At 37.8% G+C, this 23,924-nt stretch overlaps 2 protein-coding genes across 4 annotated transcripts in view; one reads left to right on the forward strand and one right to left on the reverse strand.

Annotated features, from left to right (window-relative positions):
- LOC126161413 (protein quick-to-court) overlaps window positions 1-2,261 on the forward strand; it is a 765,830-nt gene extending 763,569 nt beyond the window's left edge. Inside the window, exon 8 of the mRNA XM_049917202.1 lies at window positions 574-2,261. Coding sequence (XP_049773159.1) covers window positions 574-786 — 213 coding nt within the window. The 3' untranslated portion in view covers window positions 787-2,261. The remainder of the gene's footprint in view (window positions 1-573) is intronic.
- The window catches only part of LOC126161412 (mitogen-activated protein kinase kinase kinase 7-like), a 182,457-nt gene continuing 159,680 nt past the window's right edge, over window positions 1,148-23,924 (reverse strand). For 2 of the 3 annotated variants that reach the window (XM_049917201.1, XM_049917199.1), the window contains exons 11-12: window positions 18,149-18,310; window positions 1,148-3,465 (exon numbers count right to left, since the gene is read on the reverse strand). In XM_049917201.1, coding sequence (XP_049773158.1) covers window positions 3,337-3,465; window positions 18,149-18,310 — 291 coding nt within the window. In that variant the 3' untranslated portion in view covers window positions 1,148-3,336. The remainder of the gene's footprint in view (window positions 3,466-18,148; window positions 18,311-23,924) is intronic. The other variant, XM_049917200.1, reaches the window with a different exon arrangement.

Consider the following 23,924-nt stretch of genomic DNA (forward strand, 5'->3'; position numbering starts at 1 on the left):
ACCTTGTTTGTTCCTTTTTTTATGGGTTGATTCTTCCTTATTTTTATTTATAGCAAGATAGAGTAGGTCCTATGCCTTGAGTATTACTAGGTGCTGAAGACATACCCGCCTAAGTCACCTCGGAAAGACAGAGATTTATTTAAAATAAAGTTCCTCTGGCCACAGAACCCAAACATGTTGTTGCACACTTTATTTGCTGCACTATTATTACCATGTATTTTGTTTGTTGTCAGGAAGGTTTCTGTTATAACACAGTTGTGATATTGTAAAACAGTCCACGTTGAAATTTATGTAGCCTGATGATCAATCCACAGTATCTCCTGTCCTTGATACGTGTAGTGCAATACACCATGTGGTGCGACACACACACACACACACACACACACACACACACACTCTCTCTCTCTCTCTCTCTCTCTGCATAACAAAGTCCTTTTATTGTTCAACAGGTCCACAAAAAGCAGATCCAGAGTGCAGCATGTAGTAATTTGAGAGACTAAGCTGCTCGTCTGTTGTCTCTCCTAATCCAAAAGGAAAGTAAATAATTCAGTCATTTCTAATTTTTTTTTGCAGGCTTTGTATCGACGCCTTGTGGAGGCGCATGCAAGTAAAGGTGAAATGGATCCAGCAATGACTCTTCAGTTTTTGAAGTCTGCTGTCTACTACTTCCTCACAGACAGGGAAAATCATCAAGGTCATCTTAATGCGATTAAAAGCATTTTAGGTTATACTGAGTCAGAAAAAAGTAATATTGAGAGAGCTTATAAAGCTTATTTGAGGAAATAAGACTTATTTAAACAAGTTGTGTACTGTAGTAATTATTTTGGAATGAATCTGTATATTTTGCTTTGGTTGTTCTCCAGAAAGAAGTGTATATATAGGAGAAACTTTTTAGATCTATATGTATCCTGTGTAAAATGCATCAAATGATATGAATAATATATTACAATAAAATGTTTTAGTATAATTCATTGTATTAACAGTATGTGGACTATGAATAAGGACTTTAAAGACTATTCCCCACTGTAGAGGCATGCAAACATTTTTCTTTCTTTTTTTAGAGTGAATGTAAAACATTCAACACATTTAGTCATAAAAAAATGAATATGCACTAGAGTATTGATAAGAACAGTAATGAAACATGTGGTCACAAAGAATATCAAAATGTATTTACATTATGGACATACAATTTACAGTTAGCTGAATATGACAAATTTACATCTCTTTACAAAAGGTCAGTCATACAGATAATACAGGAACTTTCACAAGACATCTAATGAACAGTATAACATGCTGCCCGCAGCATTAGAGTAATATTTGCATACCCTAAAACGGTTTCTCGCAGACTGTCAATTTCAGTCAATATTTTGGCATATTGTTTCAGAAACAGGTGCATTCAATGAACAATGTAAATCACTTCACTTTACTAGACTAGCACTGTTATGGAATGAATACACGGTAGTCCATTTACTAAAACACATTGCAGTTTTACTTTAAACAATGGTAATGCATGTCAACATAAAATGTTCTTTGACAAACATACTTTAATTTAGTTTTCAGTATTGTCTACCAGGACTTAGTGGCAAGTATGCCTGCTCTACAACTTGTGTGTTCACTTCATACACAGCAGGAGCCATATGGTCAAAACATATGCAACAACAATCTCTCATGCTTCACTCAGATGGAAAATTAAATATGAAACAAAGTTTGCTTAATCCACTACAAATAAACTGCCTTGTTTCAACCCTTCTACATGAACAAGAACATAACAAAAGTTCAAACTAAGTGCAGGCCAGCAAACATACAATTTTTACCTGACTGTAAATAAGTAACAAAGAAAGGGTTTGACTTTTACACTGAGAATATTTTGAGTTGTATTATACTGACATAAATATTTAAACCAAATGCACATTTTGACAAAATCACAAAAATAAAACATAATTACAGAATAGTTTTGTTTACATGAAGTATTTAGAATGTTGATACTGCATTGGCATGATCCTCCTATAACTGTAGATCATACTATTTTGTCCAGAGTCAAGTGTGTTCAATAACTTGAGCAAAGAATTTGATCCACAGATTATTTCAATTTGAAGACCAACTGTCATGTATTGCTACATGCTTAGAAAGTAATCTAGTGGCTTTAAAGTGGCAACCACTTGTTAAATTTTTGAAATCTTATAAGAAACTGACATAGTTACTTTGCATACACAATATGCAATGTCCCTGACTTGCAGGTTGCCACAAAATAATGGGGATGGCTGCACATTTCAAAAACTCTCCCATCTCCAATTTTCTTCAATTCTGCTTATGCATCAGTATGCATTCCAGTATAAAATTTTGTTTACAATAATCAAAACCCCATTCTGTCTCCACTGTTCATATGTGGTGACTTATAAAATGCATGGCCTAATGTAAATAAATTAGTGTAAAACTACTCACCAGTACTCTAAAAAAAGAGGCCATTGTTCATAAAAATTGGCTAACTTTCAAATAGGTCACATTTGAGGAAATGTTATCAGACTAACACCATTACTAGTTTGGTATACTTCTTGCCATTGTTTTCTCTAACAACTTAAATTTTTTTACACCTGTTCCAGCCACACCTCAGCATTTACAGGACAATACAAACAAAGGGCTCACAATTAAGTCTGTCACTTGAACAGTTAAGTACAACAGAAAAGCATAATGCAATAGTTTTTTCATAAATATGGTTGTGTCCAGTCTATAATTAACATGAAGTCATCTTGTAAGCAAACACAAAAATACTATTCAACAGTCTTTCTTGTGTACACTTACTCAACATTAAATATTAGTGCAATCCACTAACTTTAATTGTCATTATTTCCTTAATAACTACCTCATGAAAACTGGCATGTTGTCACAAGAATATTTTGTGAATGCTTCCTTTTGAGTCATATGACTTCACTTGAAGATATTCTACTTTTTTATAAATATGAAAACAAGAAACAGATCTATATAAGGATTTGAGCAATACAACTTACTAAACTGACAGATAAATCAAGTCACAGATGTTGTTGCTGAAAATTACAGGCAAGGCAAATGAAAACACCTTGCAGACTGGAGAAAGAACACTCCACAGGGCAATCTGCGGTTTTCATTGAAAAACAAAATAAGATACAATAAAATACACACATCAGTCTGACACAAATACTATAAATGCTTTTTTTACAGGTCAGCAATTAAAAGTTTTAGTAGTATTAACGGAACACAAATCATCGAGGACCAAACTTATTACTTTCACTTTTATATGCATTACAGTCACATTCACTCTTGGTATAAAAATACAGTACTTGGAGACACACTCAGCAGCAGCTAAGTTAAGTGAGAGTGGTCCTGGTGTGGCACAACGACCCATCCATCATTTCCAACACTCTCTCTTCGTTGACCCTTAATAAGTTCCAGTTGTCGTTTAAGATTCCTATGAAGTTTCTGTAGGTTTTCCTGTTTAAAAGAATAAATAAATCACATAGCATTATTAAATGAAATACTACATCTGCCTGGAATTAAAGTTACTCACTAAATCACATGCAGTATGTGACATAAAATATATGAAGGAGCTCACTGTCACAGAGTTGCAGTTATGAATAACTGTCTCTCTTTCTCTGAAATTTATCAATCTAAATATTTATTTCAATCACATTAAACTTGTGCATATATTTTAAAACACAATCATTCACTCATTCATTTTTTTTGATGAAGGCAAGATTTGCAAGAAAGATTTAAGTTCAGTTGCATCAGCTGGACTAATGAGTGCAGTGCAACAGACAGGGAATAACTAGTTTACAAGGACTGAAGTCAAATATGACAAAAAGGCAACTGTATTCTTCGAACTTCGGATTGGAACAAATTGCCAACCTAGTTACTCTACAGACTCAAAGTTATTTTAGATTTAGTCAACATCACGCCACGAACCATGAACGTTGCCGAGATGGAGTAGTTCATATTGCTGACACACACGCAGACAGCTGTGGAAGGGTACCTGTGAAGAGACCAGACTAACCTGTGGTTCATGAAGAGCATAGCAGACTTTTCAGTAGCTGGAAGTGCAACAGTCTGGATGATTGATGTGGCCTTGTATGATTACCCAACATGACCTGGCTGTGTTGGTGCAAGGGGGGAAACTATAAGAAAAACATCTAAACCAGCTGCTACTGTCATCTGTCAGTGAATGTGTGCATTGTTTAAAGTGTTGTGTAGTATCTCCATCTACAATATGTACTCTGCAAGCCACCGTATGATGCATTGCAGAGGGTACCCTCTCCATAATTGGTCATCTCCTTTCCCATTCCACATACAAAAAAAAAGTGATGCAAAATCTACTGTCTATATGCCTCCATATGAGCCCTAATTTCTCATATCTTATCTTCATGGTCCTTATGTGAAGTGTATGTTGGTGGCATTAGAATTGTTCTGCAGTCAGCTTCAAGTGCTGGTTCTGTAAATTTTCTCTTTAATGCCTCACAAAAAGAACAGTGTCTTCCTTCCAAGAATTCTCATTTGAATTCCCAAAGCATCTCCATAATAACTGTGAGTTTTTCAAACCTAACGACAACTGATCTAGCTCTAAATTGCTTCGCTGTCTTCCAAATCCAACCTGGTGCAGATCCTGAGCACTTGTGCAGCACTTAAGAACAGGTTGCACTAGCATCCTATGTGCTGTCTTCTTTATAGATGAACTATACTCTCCCAAAATTCTCCCAATAAACTTACGTTGACCACTCGCCTTCTCTACCACAATCCTCACATGCTTGTTCCATTTCATACTGTTCTGCAAAATTACACCCAGTTATTTAAAGTGTTTCTGTGTCAAGCAGCATACAACTAATACTGTCATCAAATCATTATGGCATTATTTCCTCTACTCATATGCATTAACTTAGATTTTTCTACATTTCGAGCTAGTTGCCAATCAGACCAACTAGAAATTTTGTCTAAGTCATCTTGTATCATCTCATCAATAAGTCATCATTTAGTGAAGTAAAATGCTGAATACACATTTTTCTAAGCTCTTGTTTCAGGAAGATGATCTTCATTTCAATATAATTGTATTTATTGTGCTTTTCAACTATAATTACCACATTTTCTGCCTGTTGTACGCTACTTACACAAAAAAACTTTTCTCTATTTCTTTGTGTCATGATGGTTAATGGTATGTTGTTGACTCTTGAAATATAAATGTTTTTGATTTTGCCTCCGTGCCTAAAGATGTGGCAATCTACATTAAAACTCTTTGACTGGAGGTACTGAAGTGGATATTAAATATTCTTGTTATTGTGCTACTGATATGACTAGGGTAATGAATTTGGTATCAACTGAGCAATGACATACTATTTGTTGTACAGTTTTCAGGTGCCTTGCAATGTTTAGGCAGCCAGTCAGTAACTATTTACCTTCCAGTTTCATGAACATTTATATAATAAGTTAGCGTTAAATGTATTATTGAAATGAAAGTGTATAGTTGTTTTGCTTAAGCTGACAAATGTTTGCATATAGAAGACACCTGAGGTATCACAATTAGAAATGTATTTGAAGGACATAAAAAAACATACATCACTTCAAGTTCAGAAGGTATTTTCAGTCGTGCTGAGATACATAAAAGGAAAATTATACTATATTTTGAACTGTCTGAGAGGTGAATGATGATGATACTATTTTTCTATGTAAACATGATTGTTCTCATAGGAGAAGTTAATGATAGGTATGAGCTATATGCTACAGAGATTTAATTGGACTACATTAAGTAATTTTTTTGCACTATTTTCATTGAAATCTCTACAGAGGAATTTTGATATTTTTGTTTCAATTATATTTTTGCCATTTGACCGTACAAATTTTTTTATTTTATGTTACTATCATGACTTCTGCCTTAAGCCTTTACAGAGGCTGCCTTCTGTAATCATCAATTATGCAACATACACTTACCACTTATGCTGTTCATCTTTGAGCACCAGCCAACCACAGTATTTTTTGAGACCATATTCACTGCAAACGTAACTACTGTGTTGATGTTCACTCTGTGGCTCAGTTGTTTTATGGCTGGAAAACATGTTTGCCACCTGTCTGCCATACATTTACGTGATTTTGTACTTATTTACACACTGGGACACCCAGTTCAATAGATCTTGTTGATGACTTTATTTGATGAAGTCTAATCACAACCAAAATTGCTATATGCAATAATGGCTTAAGGCCGAAATCATGATAGTAATATAAAATAAAGAAGTTTTTACAGACAGATGGTGGAAATATCATTCAAACATTATTACATGACTATTGCCCAAAAATATGAAAAGATTTGATATTTTTATTGTTTTGTAATCTAGTTATATGACCAATTTGGTTTCCATGTATATTCTATGTCTACTTATCACCTATATAAACAGATTTAATTTTTGGTGCAGGGATGAGGGAATGTGAAGAGTACCTGGTATTATTATTATTATTATTATTATTATTTCTTTCCTTGCTCAGACGTTATGTCTGGTTAAAAATGGAAAGTGACGCGGACCTTGATCAAGCGTGACTTCCTTTTAACTGTATGGTATATGTTACATTGCATTTAGGAACTTTCGGGTAATTGAACATGTATCAATAATTACAGATTTCTGTAGTTGTATATACACGTTTGGATGTAGGTGTATTGCGTTGATGTACTGGTGGATATTGTGTGGTATGACTCCTGTAGTTGATAGTATAATTGGTGTAATGTCAACGTTATCCTGATGCCACATGTCCTTGACTTCCTCAGTCAGTTGGATTTTTCAATTTTTTCTCCTGTTATCTTCTGTATATTTGTTGTATTGGGTATGGATATTTTGTTTAGTTGTGTTAATTTCTTCTTTTTTTGGTGAGTATGATGTCAGGTTTGTTATGTGTTGTTGTTATTATTATTATTATCTTTTTGACTTTTTTTTTCTCAGACTTAAGTCTGGTTAAAAATGGAACGTGACGCGGACCTCGGTCAAGCGTGACTTCCTTGTAACTGTATGGTATATGTTATATTGCATTTAGGAACTTTCGGGTAATTGAACATGTATCAATAATTACAGATTTTTGTAGTTGTATATATATGTTTGGATGTAGCTGTATTGCATTGATGTACTGGTGAATATTGTGAGGTATGACTCCTGTAGTTGATAGTATAATTGGGATAATGTCGACTTTATCCTGATGCCACATGTCCTTGACTTCCTCAGCCAGTTGGATGTATTTTTCAATTTTTTCTCCTGTTTTCTTCTGTATATTTGTTGTGTTGGGTATGGATATTTCAATTAGTTGTGTTAATTTCTTCTTTTTATTGGTGAGTATGATGTCAGGTTTGTTATGTGTTGTTGTTTTATCTGTTATAATCGTTCTGTTCCAGTGTTATTATTATTATTATTATTATTATTATTATTATTGGATTAAAGTGTGACAACTTAAGATGGAACCATTGCTCAGTTGTTCATTGCTATGTGATTATTTGTTTCTCTGGGGATCTTGTTGGGGTTCAAAATTATCTTCGAGGTTTCTTTTTGGTTTTCAAAAAACTCTCTTCTGGCATCTTTTGAAAAATTCTACTGGGAGTATATAAGGAGTACACTTATTCATGATGTCATGACGTAGTAATATCATACATTTTAATCATCACTGGAATTTTTGAAGCTGAGCACGCCTTTCTCTGATCAACAATTCCCGAGTGCTACTAGTCATGTGACAAGTGAGTATGGAGTTACGAATGAAGCAATTGGGCATGGCCATGTTGGGGATAAATGATCTGAAGAGTTTAAACAGTGGGACATTCAGGATGTGATAACAACAATATGAAATGGATACATCACTACTCACCATACAGAGGAAGTGTCGAGTTGCAAACAGGCACAAGGAAAAGATTACTAAACATTTAAGCTGTGGGAAATGAAAGTTACTATTTGTATTTGTGTATATCTGTACAATTTTTCCCTGGTTATGTTGGCATGATAATATTATCATCTTTGGGATTAACAACAGAAGAAGGTTGTCACTCTATTATTGTTGTTACTCAGTTTTCACTGTGTTTGAAATGAAAAAGTAAATAAAAGGAAAGGTCCATACTGAACTGAATCCTTGATGAACTTAGTGTGCAGCAAATTGGTGACCCTGACATGATTGCCGGAACAATGACATCTGCAAAGTACTTTTTTAACTTATTTCATTGGATACTGTGTTTAAAAATATGCAAAAGTCAACAGAAAATGTACGTAAAGGGAATTATCCCAAATGTAGGTTGCAAACTGATACGGCATGCATTAAGTTAAAGCTACCACTGTTTGGACTGAGAATCCATACATCTGGTTTTGCCAAGTCGAAGCACAATTTATGATTGCTGGTATAGTTACAAAGGCGATTAAATTTAGCTATTTGCTCGCTCTGCTGGAGCCAAAATTTGTTGCAAATATATGGGATTTAGTTAGTTACAAGCAGCAAGAACAATTCTCTTGTGAAAGAACAACTTCTGACTATATTTAAAGAAAGTGAAGAGCGATTAATTAAAACACTTTTAAATGGTTTAGAACTCTGTGATATGGAGGCTAACCAATTATTAAGAATTCAAAAGACAAGAAAGTTAAACTGTCTGACTTCAATCTCTATGCAGCAAGTGGGTCAGAAATAAAAACTTATGATAAAAAACTATTAACCATTTATTTAGGGATTAAATACAATTTTGAATGGCCATTCATTGTTATCAGACTTATCAAAAGGCATATTGGAGGTAACCACTGTGAAAGCTACAGACTCGGTAAGCACACTTTATGCAGCATGCCTAATTTCCCACACTTTTGCAGAAATTTCCTGAACTAACTAAACCATCCATAGTATCAAAAGTGTTGCTTATAAAATGCAGCAGCAGATCATTGTGTCTACAGGTCTACCAGTCTAGTATACAGTAAGGCTAACAAATTGGACCCACTTAAATCGCGAAATAGAATTTAAGTTTCTGTTAAAGAATGGTGCTAAGTCCATCACATGCACAATGGGCCAGTCCACTACACCTTATTATGAAGCCAAATTGTCAGTGGTGAGTTTGTGGAGATTACTGCATCAGAATGACAAGACATTCCCACACCAGGATCCAGTTTCATGACTAGATGTAAATTTTATGCTTGAAAATAAAAAGACATTTTCAAAGACTGACCTAGTCAAAGCCTACTATGTAATTCCATTAGCTGAAGAAAATAAACCAAAATCAGCTGTTATTGCATTTTTGGTCTTTGTGAATTTAATGATATGTCCTTGGACAAGGACTTAACAATGCACACAGCACATTTCAGAGGTTTATAAATGAAATTGTAGGACAACTAGAATTCTGTTTCCATATTTGGATGCTATTTTAATGGCATCTGAATATCCAGAGCAACATGTAGAGCATCTAAACTTACTCACTAAACAACTGAATAACTGTGGCCTTGTAATAAGTGTTGGAAAAATCACTATTTCATGTAAAACAGCTAACATTCTTGGGACATTAATTACACCTGCAGGAACAATGCCAGATCCAGAAAGAGGTGCAGCAATAACAAACTACAAAAGACCCGAAACACGTCAGCAATTTAGAGCATTCTTAAGGACCATAAATATCTATGGATCAGCATTTGGAACATGCTGCTGAAAACAAAGCTTTGCTGAATGATTACGTACAAGGAACAACAAAAAATCCTGAGAGATTTATTGACAGGACAGAAGAAGGAATCACTCAGTTCCTAAAATGGAAAAATCTCACAAATGCCATGCTTTCGACATTTCCTGGTCTGTACAATCAACTCGCCTTAGTTGGAGATGCATCAGATTTTGTGGCAGACACTGCAGTGCAACAGTGGCAAGATAAACAGTGGAGATAAAAGTTCACAATGGCACAGTAGTATTCCATGCATGGCAAGAGAGCTGATTAGTGCATACACGGCTGCAAAATATCTGTTAGAAGGAAGAGACAATGCTCATCTAACATATGCATTTAAGCAAAAGAATGAGACAGCAACACTAACCCATTTACATTATCTGCAGTACATTCTATAATTTATAACAGATCTGTGACATATTTCTAGCAAAGAAAATGTTGTTGCTAGTAGCTTAGTTCCAATTCACTCTGAAGACATAGCCCAAGCACAAAATGATGATGATGAGCTTCATTCAGCTGTCATACATCAGTTAAATTAAAATACCATTTGACACATGGGAGGAAACAACTGTGTGATATGTCAACTCAAATTACTCACCCTTGTATTCCTGAAACATTTAGATATCTCATTTTCCAAAACTATCATAATTTGGCTTGTCCAGGCATTAAGACAGCTGTAAACACGATCTCATTCAATGTTTGTCTGGGTCAGTATAAAAAAAGATGTCCGAAATTGGTCGAAAACATGCACTACTTGTCAGAAAAACAAAATATCACAACATGTTCAAGTGTCATTAAGAAAATTTTCTAGTAATGACGAGTACTTCAAAATAATTCTCCTTGACTTGATAGAACCAATGCATCTTTCTGCTGAATACACTTATTGATTAACATACATCAATAGAGTTAGCATTGGGCAAGGAAGTACCTCTTCAGGGTGTAAAAGCACAAGCAGTTATCAACTCTTGCATCATTAGATTTGGAATGTCATACCAAATAGTGACTGCCCATGGAGGACAGTTTAACACTGAGCTATTCCAAGTAGTATCAAAAATGTGTGTTTGTAACCAAACAATAGCATATCATCCTGTCAAATGGAAAAATTGAAAGATTTCATCAAGTGCTTAAAGCAGCCATCTGTGCCCATGCACCTCCTAAATAGATTCAAATAATACCTGTAACCCTTCTTGGTCTTGGATGCTCCATCAGAGAGGACACTGATGCTATAACTGCAGAAATGGTTTACGGCTCGCCCATCAGGGCACTAGGTACTTTTTCTTCTCAAGTGTACAGCACAAAAATGCATGCAGTGACATCAGCAACTCAACATGTGTTTGTAAGGGTTGACCGAGTGAAGAAGGCATTATCGCCTCCATATGAAGGCTCATACAAAGTAACTGAAATGATCCCAAATTTTTTTTGGACTTAAAATGAAAGACCAGCAATGAATGCCTCCATCTGTCGATGAAAACCCACAGACCTGATAACCAGATGAATAAGAATCATTAACAACCTGAAGGCTCTACAGTTGAACTGTCAGCCTAAGACAAATAACCAGACTCTACAGAGTCATGAAATTTGATTTCTAGCAAGATTAGTTGAAGTTCTAAAGTGACTATGCTACTGAGAAAGGGGGGGGGGGGATATGTAGGAACACAACAAATTGCTATTTGTATTGTGTATGCTTTCGAAATGTGGTGCTACAGAAGAATGCTGAAGATTAGATGGGTAGATCACATAACTAATGAGGAGGTATTGAATAGAATTGGGGAGAAGAGGAGCTTGTGGCACAACTTGACTAGAAGAAGGGATCACCAATTTAGTATTGGAGGGCAGCGTGAAGGGTAGAAATCGTAGAGGGAGACCAAGAGATGAATACACTAAGCAGATTCAGAAGGATATAGGCTGCAGTAGGTACTGGGAGATGAAGAAGCTTGCACAGGATAGAGTAGCATGGAGAGCTGCATCAAACCAGTCTCAGGACTGAAGACCACAACAACAACAATTTTGTGTGTGTGTGTGTGTGTGTGTGTGTGTGTGTGTGTGTAGAATGTTTGCTTTGGTAACATTGACATAATAGCATTATTATTTTTGGGATTTAACAAAAAAAAGATTGCTGTAACTCTATTGTTGATGTAATTCAGGTTTTTCATTGTGCGAGAATAAAAAGTAAATAAATGGAAAAGGACATGTCAAATTGAGTCTTTAATGAACTTAAGGTTCGCCACGGCTTTCTGAAAGAAGCCTTTTTTCCGCACACCTTTCTGCATGTGTTTTAATCTGTACTATTATTCTTTTAAAGAGACATTTTCCATTTCATAATTAAAAAACTAAAACATCAAATTATAAGGGATGCATGTTCATATTAGGCACATGGTCAAGTTATTTCATAACAAAGTGTGTTCTCTCAGTACAGCTACCAGACTTGAGTCTGTTAGTTCCAAAACTAAGTTAACAAACTACAGTTACAAGGGACAAATTTTCTTTACCAACAGAGCTTCTAGTAAGACAGTACACAATTATCAACACAAAATCACGTATGGTAATGCAGAAGTAGAGTAATAATGAATAAGAAAATAGGGTTTCAGGTATACGACTATGAGTGGCCTAGTGATCACATTACTGTAGCCAAGATAGACAAAGTCAAAAATCTACAGCAGCTGTAAAAATTTAAATATCAATTGTGGGTGAAGAAATTGAAAGATTGTGTGAAGAGATGAAGGGAATTATTTAAACAGTTAAGCAAGACGAAAATTTAATTGTGATGGCTGGCTAGAGTTCACTGGTAGGAAACGGAAGAAAAGGAAAATTAGTAGAACACTGGTGAGATAAAGGAATGAAAGGGAAAGCAATTTAATAATCACTACCACTTAGTTTACAAATCATGAGAGATGTTCAGATTCGTTGATGAAACCTTTGTGATATGGACCAAGGCTGAGAACACCCTATCCATTTTTCTCCAGAACCACACCTTTTCTCCCACTGATTTCACCTGGTCTTCCTCAACCTAACAACCTAGTTTCCTCAATGTTGACCTCCACCTCAAATATGGCTACATCAATACCTCCTTCGTATCAAACCTACCAACCACCATCAATACCACCACTTTGACAGTTGCCACCCATTCCACATCAAGAAGTCCCTTCCATACAGCCAAGCTACCTGGGGCCATTGCATCTGTAGTGATGAGCCGTCCCTCTACAATAATATAACAAGGGGCTCATTGAGGTCTGCAGAGACCGAAATTACAGAAACAGATCTCCAGTGGCTCGTCTCTCCAGTTACCTCACACTTCCACATATACACCATCCAGCCATAAACAAGTACCCACTCATGACTAAGTGGAGCAACTGAATCACATTCTCTGACAGGGTTTTGACCACCTCTCGTCATTTCCTGAAATGAAGAATATCCTAGCCACTATACTTTCCACCTGACCCACAGTGGTATTCTGCTGTCCAATGAACCTGTGCAACATCATTGATCTTTTCACATCCTTACTCCACCCTCATCCCAATCCCTTGCCTGATGCCTCATGTCCCTCCGATAGACCTAGATGCAAGACATGTCCCAGAGAGCCTCCCACCACTACCTACTCCAGTCCAGTCACAGGCATCTCCTATCCCATCAAAGGCAGAGCTACTTGTAAATGCAGTCATGTGATTGACAAACAAATGTTGTGATTTATATGTGGGCATGACCACAACAAAGCCAACAGCCTTGCTGCTGCAGTGGCAACACCGGTTCCTGTCAGACCACTGAGTTAAGCACTGTCGGGCTGGGCTATCACTTGGATGAGTGACCATCCGGTCTTCCAAACGTTGTTGGCAAATAAGGGTGCACTCAGCCCGTGTGTGGTAAACTGAGGAGCTACTTGACTAAGAAGTAGTGGCTCCAGTTTCGTAAACTGACATATGGCCGGGAGGGTGGTGTGCTGACCACATGCCCCTCCATATCTGCCTCCGATGACCCCTGTGGGCTGAGGATAACATGGTGGCCAGTCAGTACCATTAGGCCTTCGTGGCCTGTTAGGGCATTTAGTTTTATGACAACAAGCTGTCTGCATGAATGGCCATTGACAAACTGACCATCCAGTCGCTGAATATGCCACCTCACACAATGTACTTCACTTTGATGTCTACTTCATCCTTCCTGCCAATGTCAGCTATTTTGAATTGTGGAGGTGGGAACTCTCCCTGCAATTTATCCTGCATTCCTATGACCCCCCCCCCCCCCCCCCCCCGGCCACAACTTTTGTTAGTCTCTTTCTTCCTCCTGCCAATCCCTTACCCACTCCCAATTGTCTTTTTCCCTTCCTCTTCTTTCTGCTACTGCCCTCTCCAACCCTCCCAACTGCACCTGGCAGCCTTACCCTGTCTCCACCAAATCCCTGCACACTCTCAGAAGCAGCACTAAACCCTCCTCCCCACTCCTACCTAGCTATCCCTCCCTCCCATTGCACCTCCTTACCCCACTACTCATACTAAATCACTGATTCCAACCAACGCAGTTGTTGTCTGCAGTCTGACCACAACTGCCATACAGTGGTCGTGTGTGTGAGTTGTGCTTGTGTGAATGTGTGTGTGTTTTCCACTTTAGAAGATGGCCATTTGGTTGAAAACTTGAATGTATAGCAGTCTTTTTGTTGTGTCTCCCTGTAACTCAACATCTGCTCTATATTGTGGGTAGCATTTTATCCTTCTCACGATCGTTCTTATTCTATACTGGACTTTTCACTATTTGGTTGTATACATAGAAGTGATCTGAATATACTGGAAGGTTTCAGATTAGTTATACGATGGTAAGACACAGTTTGAAATCTGGTTTTAAAATACTTAAAGAGTTTCCAGGGGCTGATGTTGACTCTGACCATAATTTACTGGTTAAGAATTGCTAAAAAGTAGGAAATTAAGGATATAGGACCTAGATAAATTGAAAGAACCAGAGGTTGTTGAGAGTTTCAGAGGATGCATTAGGCAATGTTGGACCAAAACAGGAAAGGAATACAACATACAGAGAAAATGAAGGAAGCAACAGAGGATCATATAGGTAACAAGACAAGGTCTAGTAGAAATCCCTGGATAACACAAGTGATACTGAATTTAACTGATAAAAGAAGAAAATATAAAAAAGCAGCAAATGAAGTAAGCAAAAGGGAACACGAAGATCTAAAAACAGATTCTGGAAAGTGCAACATCGCTAGAGGACAAATGCAAGGCTGTAGGAGGGTGCATAACGAGGGTAAAGATATATGCTGCCTAAATGAAAATTAGAGAGGAGTTGTTTGTGTGTGAAAAGCTCAGACGGAAATGGCAGTACTTTGCAAAGAAGGGAGGGCTGAAAGTTGGAAGAAATACACTCCTGGAAATTGAAATAAGAACACCGTGAATTCATTGTCCCAGGAAGGGGAAACTTTATTGACACATTCCTGGGGTCAGATACATCACATGATCACACTGACAGAACCACAGGCACATAGACACAGGCAACAGAGCATGCACAATGTCGGCACTAGTACAGTGTATATCCACCTTTCGCAGCAATGCAGGCTGCTATTCTCCCATGGAGACGATCGTAGAGATGCTGGATGTAGTCCTGTGGAACGGCTTGCCATGCCATTTCCACCTGGCGCCTCAGTTGGACCAGCGTTCGTGCTGGACGTGCAGACCGCGTGAGACGACGCTTCATCCAGTCCCAAACATGCTCAATGGGGGACAGATCCGGAGATCTTGCTGGCCAGGGTAGTTGACTTACACCTTCTAGAGCACGTTGGGTGGCACGGGATACATGCGGACGTGCATTGTCCTGTTGGAACAGCAAGTTCCCTTGCCGGTCTAGGAATGGTAGAACGATGGGTTCGATGACGGTTTGGATGTACCGTGCACTATTCAGTGTCCCCTCGACGATCACCAGTGGTGTACGGCCAGTGTAGGAGATCACTCCCCACACCATGATGCCGGGTGTTGGCCCTGTGTGCCTCGGTCGTATGCAGTCCTGATTGTGGCGCTCACCTGCACGGCGCCAAACACGCATACGACCATCATTGGCACCAAGGCAGAAGCGACTCTCATCGCTGAAGACTACATGTCTCCATTCGTCCCTCCATTCACGCCTGTCGCGACACCACTGGAGGCGGGCTGCACGATGTTGGGGCGTGAGCGGAAGACGGCCTAACGGTGTGCGGGACCGTAACCCAGCTTCATGGAGACGGTTGCGAATGGTCCTCGCCGATACCCCAGGAGCAACAGTGTCCCAATTTGCTGGGAAGTGGCGGTGCGGTCCCCTACGGCACTGCGTAGGATCCTACGGTCTTGGCGTGCATCCGTGCGTCGCTGCGGTCCGGTCCCAGGTCGACGGGCACGTGCACCTTCCGCCGACCACTGGCGACAACATCGATGTACTGTGGAGACCTCCCGCCCCACGTGTTGAGCAATTCGGCGGTACGTCCACCCGGCCTCCCGCATGCCCACTATACGCCCTCACTCAAAGTCCGTCAACTGCACATACGGTTCACGTCCACGCTGTCGCGGCATGCTATCAGTGTTAAAGACTGCGATGGAGCTCCGTATGCCACGGCAAACTGGCTGACACTGACGGCGGCGGTGCACAAATGCTGCGCAGCTAGGGCCATTCGACGGCCAACACCGCGGTTCCTGGTGTGTCCGCTGTGCCGTGCGTGTGATCATTGCTTGTACAGCCCTCTCGCAGTGTCCAGAGCAAGTATGGTGGGTCTGACACACCGGTGTCAATGTGTTCTTTTTTCCATTTCCAGGAGTGTATATAGAGGGTATGTATATGGGAAACAAACTTAAGGTCAATATTATAGAAAGAGCAGAAGAAGTAGGCAAAGATGAAATGCGTGATATATTGTGAGAAGAATTTTACAGAGCACTGGAAAATCTTCCTGGAAACATGGCCCCTGAAACAGATGACATTCCTTAAGAATTACTGAGGTCCTTGGGAGAGCCACCCATGACAAAATTATTACACCTGACGTGCAAGATATATGAGAAGCGTGAAGTACCATGACTTCAGGAGTAATGTAATAATTCCAATTCCAAAGAAGACAGGTGTGAATCCTACCAAACCATCAGCTTAATAAGTCGTGACTGCAAAATATTGACACTAATTATTTAGGAAGGACGGGAACATAGCAATCAGTTACAACCCCACTAGATTTTTATTATTCTTTCTTATCCAGATTTCAGCTATAAATAGCCCTCTTCAGTGTTAAAATACAAGGAAATTACAGAATCAGCAATGATTAGCACAATATTATCCAGTAGCAATGATTCATTCTAGTCAACATACCATTTGAGTGATTCAACCATCTAATCAACTCACAGAAGTAAATATCTATTAGCAGTACAGAGTCTCAAGTTTCATCCCTTGTACAGGTCAGTAATAATGTCGAACGTCACACCAACATGTGCGTTCACAGTGGAGTGCTATTTCCACTATGGCGAATCTGTCATGCGTATGCAACATGCCTTTCATAAGCTTCAAACATGAGTGTGACAGTTTACAGGCAAGCCTTTGTCATTCGTTACAAAAAAGTGCCCAAACAACTAGTCGAGAAGCTTGCAAGAGCTAAAAGGTCAAGTTCATGTTGACATTTCCAGAATTTGTCCAGCAGCTATGAAAGGCGTTCAAAAACTAGGTGAAACGCCTCGAGTATTGTATAGCTGTGAATGGTCATCAGTTGTCCAACGTAGTATTTCATAACTAAAAGTGAATAAATGATGTATCTTGCGTAAAATGTTCAACTCTGTTCTGTGATTAGTTCGTGTGTTATTTGAAATGGAAATCGTCAAAATATTATGAAATCCCTGTAGCATACAGATGTCACATTTAAATGAATTGCAAGTATTTTATATTCAGATGACAGGGCAGATATTAATTTAGCAACTTATCTGCTCCTCCTTTAAGTAGATGATGCGAAAAATGCTGGACAGTTTTAAGGTTTGTTGAATATTCTACCTTGTTCTTACACCAGATTTCACATCAGATTTTAGAAAAAAAGACTAGCTTCACAATTTTAAACTCTATGTGAATGTTTGTGTTTGACAATTGAATTTTTAGATGAGTTTATTCCATGTGCAGTTTTCAGCTTTACACATTTTAACCAACTTCTTTAGAGATTATATTTGTGAGGTCGTTACTAAAGCTAAATGTCTTACTTAATTATATTTCAACGTAAATTGCCACTGATTGCTGGTAGTGGTATAGCACTGCCAGATGGAGCACATTTACTCCAACTTTGCTGTGTCATACTCTTCTCTACAGAAGATCCAACAAGGGACCACATGGATTCAATAAAAAATGGCAATAAATTGGATGATGCCCCCCCCTCCCCCAATCCATTACAAAGTTTTTTTCTAAATTACACTTTAATTTAATAAATAACACATACTTTTGAAACATCGTGTTTTCCATTGATTCATGACAGATGAATGTAAGTATGTAAGTCAATGTAAATGTATCACCCACCTTTTCATTTTCAAGTTTGCGTAACTCCTCTTGCAGCCGCTCCGAGTCCTGTTGGTCCAACTGGCTCAGGCCCTCGGCCTCACTAAGCCTTTCTGCTAACTGATCCATGTGTCGAGACAGGTAGGCAATCTCAGTTTGCACCTTTAGGTATTCTTGTGCCAACTGTAACACCAAATATCATGCTGACATTTCACATATTATGTAAAGCAGAAAATTACTAAGAGACACTGATAGGACTTCCATGAGAATCAGGACAAAGCAGTATAGAATGGAATACAATTGGCATTAGTTGTCACTTAATTAGAGAACTATCACTGTAAGGAAAGACACAATAAAATCTTACAAAGTTGTTAATTCCTTCATCTGTGTAATGCTGTCTCATTATATGCACAAATATAATGAAATGGTAAAAGGTAGTTTTTTGAAGTTGTTAGTGTCCAGTTTTGAAATAATGTCTGAGGGTTCGCAGCCATTAACAAAAATACGGGTTCCATATATTTTAACAGCAAAGATTTGAGTCAAATGTATGTACAAGAAAAGAAAATTATACAAGGCTACAGAGAAAATCGGCAACTGAATTGTGCTGATACCAATGATATTTTGTTTGCTTCTTCTTGATACATTTTACATTATACGTAGCTCAAATTTCTTTTTGATCTGTGAAATATTTTTCTTTGTGTAGCTTTTCTGAAGTGTTGTGTTGTGTGTGTATTTAATTGAAATGCATAAACAGGACAACTGTGTCGTCATAAAATTTTGTGTGTTGTCAAAAATAATTATCCAAAGTTGTCAAGATTTAGCAAAAGCCCACATAATTACTTCCAACACTTAAGAAAAACATATATAAATTCAAATATGGCCTTATCTAACCTGAAGATGACCCACATTAGGCATCCCAAACTACATTCGAAAATAGTAAGGCAATGTATACAACATGGTACTGGACTAGCAGCAATTAAGAGTAAATGAAATGGCTGATACCACAGTCATATCAGAAGATACAATGAAGTGCGGTTTACCATGAAGTATTAAGCTTTGTGTACAACTGGAATCAGATTACATGTATGCTGACCGAAAGTAAATGCAATGTTTTCACAGTTTTAAAAGTCCAAATGATTTTCCGTGTAATTTTGTTTAGCGGGGAAAAGACATGGGTCCCAAACAGAAATGAAACAACAAAATGATGGAGGGAAGCTAGTTTCCCTGACACTCTGAAATCCACATGAAAAAATTTGCAATACTTCAGCAGTTAAAAAGTATTCAAAATAGACTGTAATTTTATTGAGTACATTGTTCTTAAATTTTTTTTCCTTATTCTGGAGAGAAAAGTTGTTATTCTTGTACCAATTTCAAAATTGATGTCTGAGGCTGTGTTCACAAAAAGCAGTAAATTTCCAGCATGTGTTTTAAAAGGAGGTATACAGAAAAAGAGAAAATGATACAAATGTGGGAAAAAAACACGTGTCTTTTTTCTCTTGTATTGACTTTCTTTCTTTCTTGTCTCGAATAATTCTCCAGCAATAGTCTGCCAACACTGTAGGCACCCACTTCCCTTCATACCATTTTTCCATGGTAGATGTGTCTTTATGGAATCTTTTTCTGTGTTGGTGCAGTACATCAGTACATCTCTCTGGGAAGAAATGTACTTTCAAAGACATGTTGCACTCAAGATCTTGATAAATGTTGATCATTTGATTTACTACTTCCTTGGGAAACACTACCAAGCTCCTGCTTCTACGTCAGTTGATCTAGCTGAAGTTCCTGGAGGCGAAGGCCCACAAATATAGCTTTTATTTTTGCTGCTGAGAAATGAAGAAATTTTTCAGCAAGATTTGCAAAGCCTCTGCCAGTTCAATTCACGGCCTCTAGAAATTGTTTAATCAAACAGAGTTTGATGTGACAAGATGAAAGACGGATACCTTCAAGAGCTAGCATAGTTTGATGTTGAACATTTATTTCATCCACTTTCCAATTTTGCTCAGGCCATTTCTTTTTTATGTACCGGGACTTTCTATCACAACTATCCCATTCGTAAAGAAAACAAGCATATTCCGTGTAGCCTTGTTGAGTTCCCAATTAAAATGCAATACTTTTAAACTACAACAAATCTTCCATTTATGCTCACTGTATTTAATTAATATGACAATAGTTTCTAAAATCTTGTCTTTCTTCAGCCAAACTGGCATATGCAATTGCGATAGGGGGCATTTATTTCTACTGAGACTTATTTATGATGCACCTGTAGAGAGTCACTACTCCTGTGGAGTGTATTTGAAGTCAAGTGCTTTCATTAAGCCCACAGCACTATTGTCAGTGCACCATCACTTGCGATGTAGTAAATGAAAATATGTTATGTGAGTCTAAATCCACAGATGTTAGCACTTTGGTGGAGAAAAATTGCTGTAGCCTTGAATCAGTAGTTCTGCATTTTGTTTACTTAGTCATACGTCACACACGATATCATTTAAATCTGATTGTGTTAAGAGCAGCATTGAACAACTACATTTGTCCTGGCACAGATCATATCTTAATCACTTTAGGCACTGTAACACATGGGCCTTCCTGCAGTGACTACTGGATTAGGGGCGGATGAAAGCTGCATTTATCACAGTACACAATCAAGACGAAAGTACCACTATCTGAATACAGTGGCCATCAATGAAGAAGTTAATCTTGCCAACTATTATTTTCAAACTTTTTCTCTAGTTACCGCAAATAATGGCTTCCTTGCTATATAAACTTTCAAATTACAGGAAAACTATCCCTGATAGTGAATTTCTGATCAGAATTTTTGATTAAAAATTCACATAGAATTGTGCATTTTTATCCCTGAAATAGAATCATCATAGAAGAATATTATTTGCTTTGTTTCAACAGAGATAGTATAACTACTGTTTATTAGTGAATCAGCAGACATTGTAGCCCTTCCATGGTAACTTACACAACATTGTTGAATCTGAAACTGATTAGTAAACAGGTTAAGAAAACAAGCAATAATTCGAATATCTTGATAGACCCAATGTTCTGAGTAGACTATTAGCAAAATTCCATTCAGCTATTTGAAATTACTCAGGAAAATTATTTCAAGATACCCACTTACAATAAGCAACACTGCGACTGTTGATGAAGTACTCAAATACAGATACTTTTGTTGCAGTATTACTAACACATATTATGCACTAATTTTTATCAGAAAGCCTATAAATCTGTTTGTTGACCATCACATTGTCTCTCAGGAATCAAATTAATTCAATGCACAATTTCTGTCTGAAATTGTAGTCAGTATGGAATACTGCATTAAGAATATTTAGAATGTAGAGAATGAGATGATGTAAAGTGAGATAATTTGTATGAACGCATATCAGAAGGGAGTCACTTTGAATCAGCAGTCATTGCTTCTGTTGCTGCTTGTTTAGGCTGCAGTGTGAGAATGAATATAAAATAAAATAGCAAAGAGATAAAAATGGAATGACTTAAAAATTATGCTTGGGAGTAACTGAGCTTCCTTGAGAATGGATCATGTTTCTGAAACTGATTCGGCTTTCAGAACTCAAAAACATACAGAGACTTTTTTGAGAAAATTTTGGAAGCACGAATTCAGGGCAAATTAGAAGAGCAACATGGCTTCAGAACAGGAAGGTCCACGGTGGATCTAATTTTTGCTGTAAGACAACTGCAGGAACAGCACTATGAATATAGCATAGATGTACTAATGGGAGGAGAGAGATCAGCTTGGATTGAACAGAAGAATGGCTTGAGGCAGGGAAGTGCACTTTCACCATTACTCCCCATTGTAATGATTGAAGATATAATGAGTACAGTAGCACAAATAATTGGTGAAAGGAAGATGAAAGCTATGGTGTTTGCAGATGATCTGATAATTTGGGGGAGTAAGGAGGAGGAAGTACTAAAGTAACAGTACAAGAATATGGGATGAAATTTAGTATAAGAAAGAATGAGATGATTATCAAAACAAAAAAGAAGGAGAGAGGAACAACTGGAATAACAATTGGTGGGGAACGATTGAAAGGAGTGGAGAGTTTCAAGTACCTAGGAATCCCGATACAGGAAGATGGAAATAATGACAGAGAAATAAACGAGCGGGGGAGAAAAGAGGAAGGATTTCGGAAGAGTGTCAGAAGTGTGATATGGAGCAAGGATGTACCCCATATCAGTAAAAATGTTTTATACCTGTCACACTACCGTATTTACTCGAATCTAAGCCGCACTTTTTTTCCGGTTTTCGTAATCCAAAAACCCGCCTGCGGCTTAGAATCGAGTGCAAAGCAAGCGGAAGTTATGAAAAATGATGGTACGTGCCGCCACAACTAACTTCTGACGTCGAATATATGTAGTGCTACACAGACATGCTATGTAGGCACAAAGATAAATACTGGCGCCGAAACCTCTGCGTCAGTAAATAAATAAAAAAAAAAGTGGAAGACGAGCTTTTTTTTTTCTCCGCCGCGAGTTTCGACCACTGCATTTTCATACATTATCCAACGAAGTAAATACAAATTCCGTATTGTTCATCTTCGAATGTAGCACAATTTCAGTGTACCAGGAAAATCTGACTGGCAAGACTGTTTGGGATGTTTGTCAATATGGCCAACTCTACGTTCTGAATTTTTTCCTACCCGTGAGAAGAGATGGTTGCTAATAGGAACCTGATGAAATTTGAATCACATACAGTATTCTCTTCACCATAAGAATAATACCAATATAAACATTTTGCCATGTATTCTTTCGTGTTTGCTGCTATCACATTTAAATCCTGTCTGCCTAATAAACTACGAAACTAGAGTGAGACAACAGCAAACGCGGAAGAATATACGTATCGTGTCATGTTTATATTCGTATTATTCTTATGCCTAATAGTGATAGTCAGAAATGAAGCACGGCAAGTGACTATATTTTTAAATCTAAGATGACTCTAATTTCTGTGCAGAATTTGATGTAATAAAGAAGCGGCCGTAAAGATTTTCAAACGGAGAAAAATTTTCGCCTAACTCTCGTTCAGAACATGTTCTATCATACACAGTCTATTATTTGATTCTTGTTGATCATCATCAAAGAAAGCAGCAGTGTAAGTAACAACAAATAGCAGTCTCTTGCCATTGTTTCGCTAATGAGACGGTTCCTCTCTTTTATTTTTTATTTGTTCGCGGCGGTAGCGCGCACAAAAGCAAGCCATGCCGCGAGCCGCGACAGGCCGTAAACAGGCACTATCAGAATGCGACAAACAATGCCTGACACAGCGCAGTAATGCATTTTCAGCTTAAGAGTGACGCAAACACCTATAACAAAAAAAAAAAAAAAAAAAAAAAAAAAAAAAAAAAAAAAAAAAAAAAACGGCACTTATCCGATCAAAACAAAATAAGCAATCGATTCAAACCAGACGAAGCACGTGAAAAAGGAAGGGCACCCGTATAAATACGGACGGAGTGCCTGACGCATAGCAATGGCTATGTGGTAAAGCTTAACTGCTAAGCTTACGACTCGAACCAAACTACTGTAGCTGTATCGTCATTCATTCGACCTAAATTGTGTCTTATATTACAATGGACCAACTTTGTTTCGATTTGGAGGTGCGGCCTAAAACTTTTCTCTCCCCTTGAATTTCGAGCCTCAAGTTTCAGGTGCGGCTTAGATTCGGGAAATTTTTTTTTCCTTTATTTCGAGTCTCATTTTTCAGGTGCGGCTTAGATTCGAGTAAATACGGTATGTCCAGATCCTGACATATGCATCAGAAACATGGGTTATGAAAGGAAGAGAG

This window comes from Schistocerca cancellata, chromosome 2 (genome assembly GCF_023864275.1).
Source record: "Schistocerca cancellata isolate TAMUIC-IGC-003103 chromosome 2, iqSchCanc2.1, whole genome shotgun sequence".
NCBI lineage: Eukaryota > Metazoa > Arthropoda > Insecta > Orthoptera > Acrididae > Schistocerca > Schistocerca cancellata.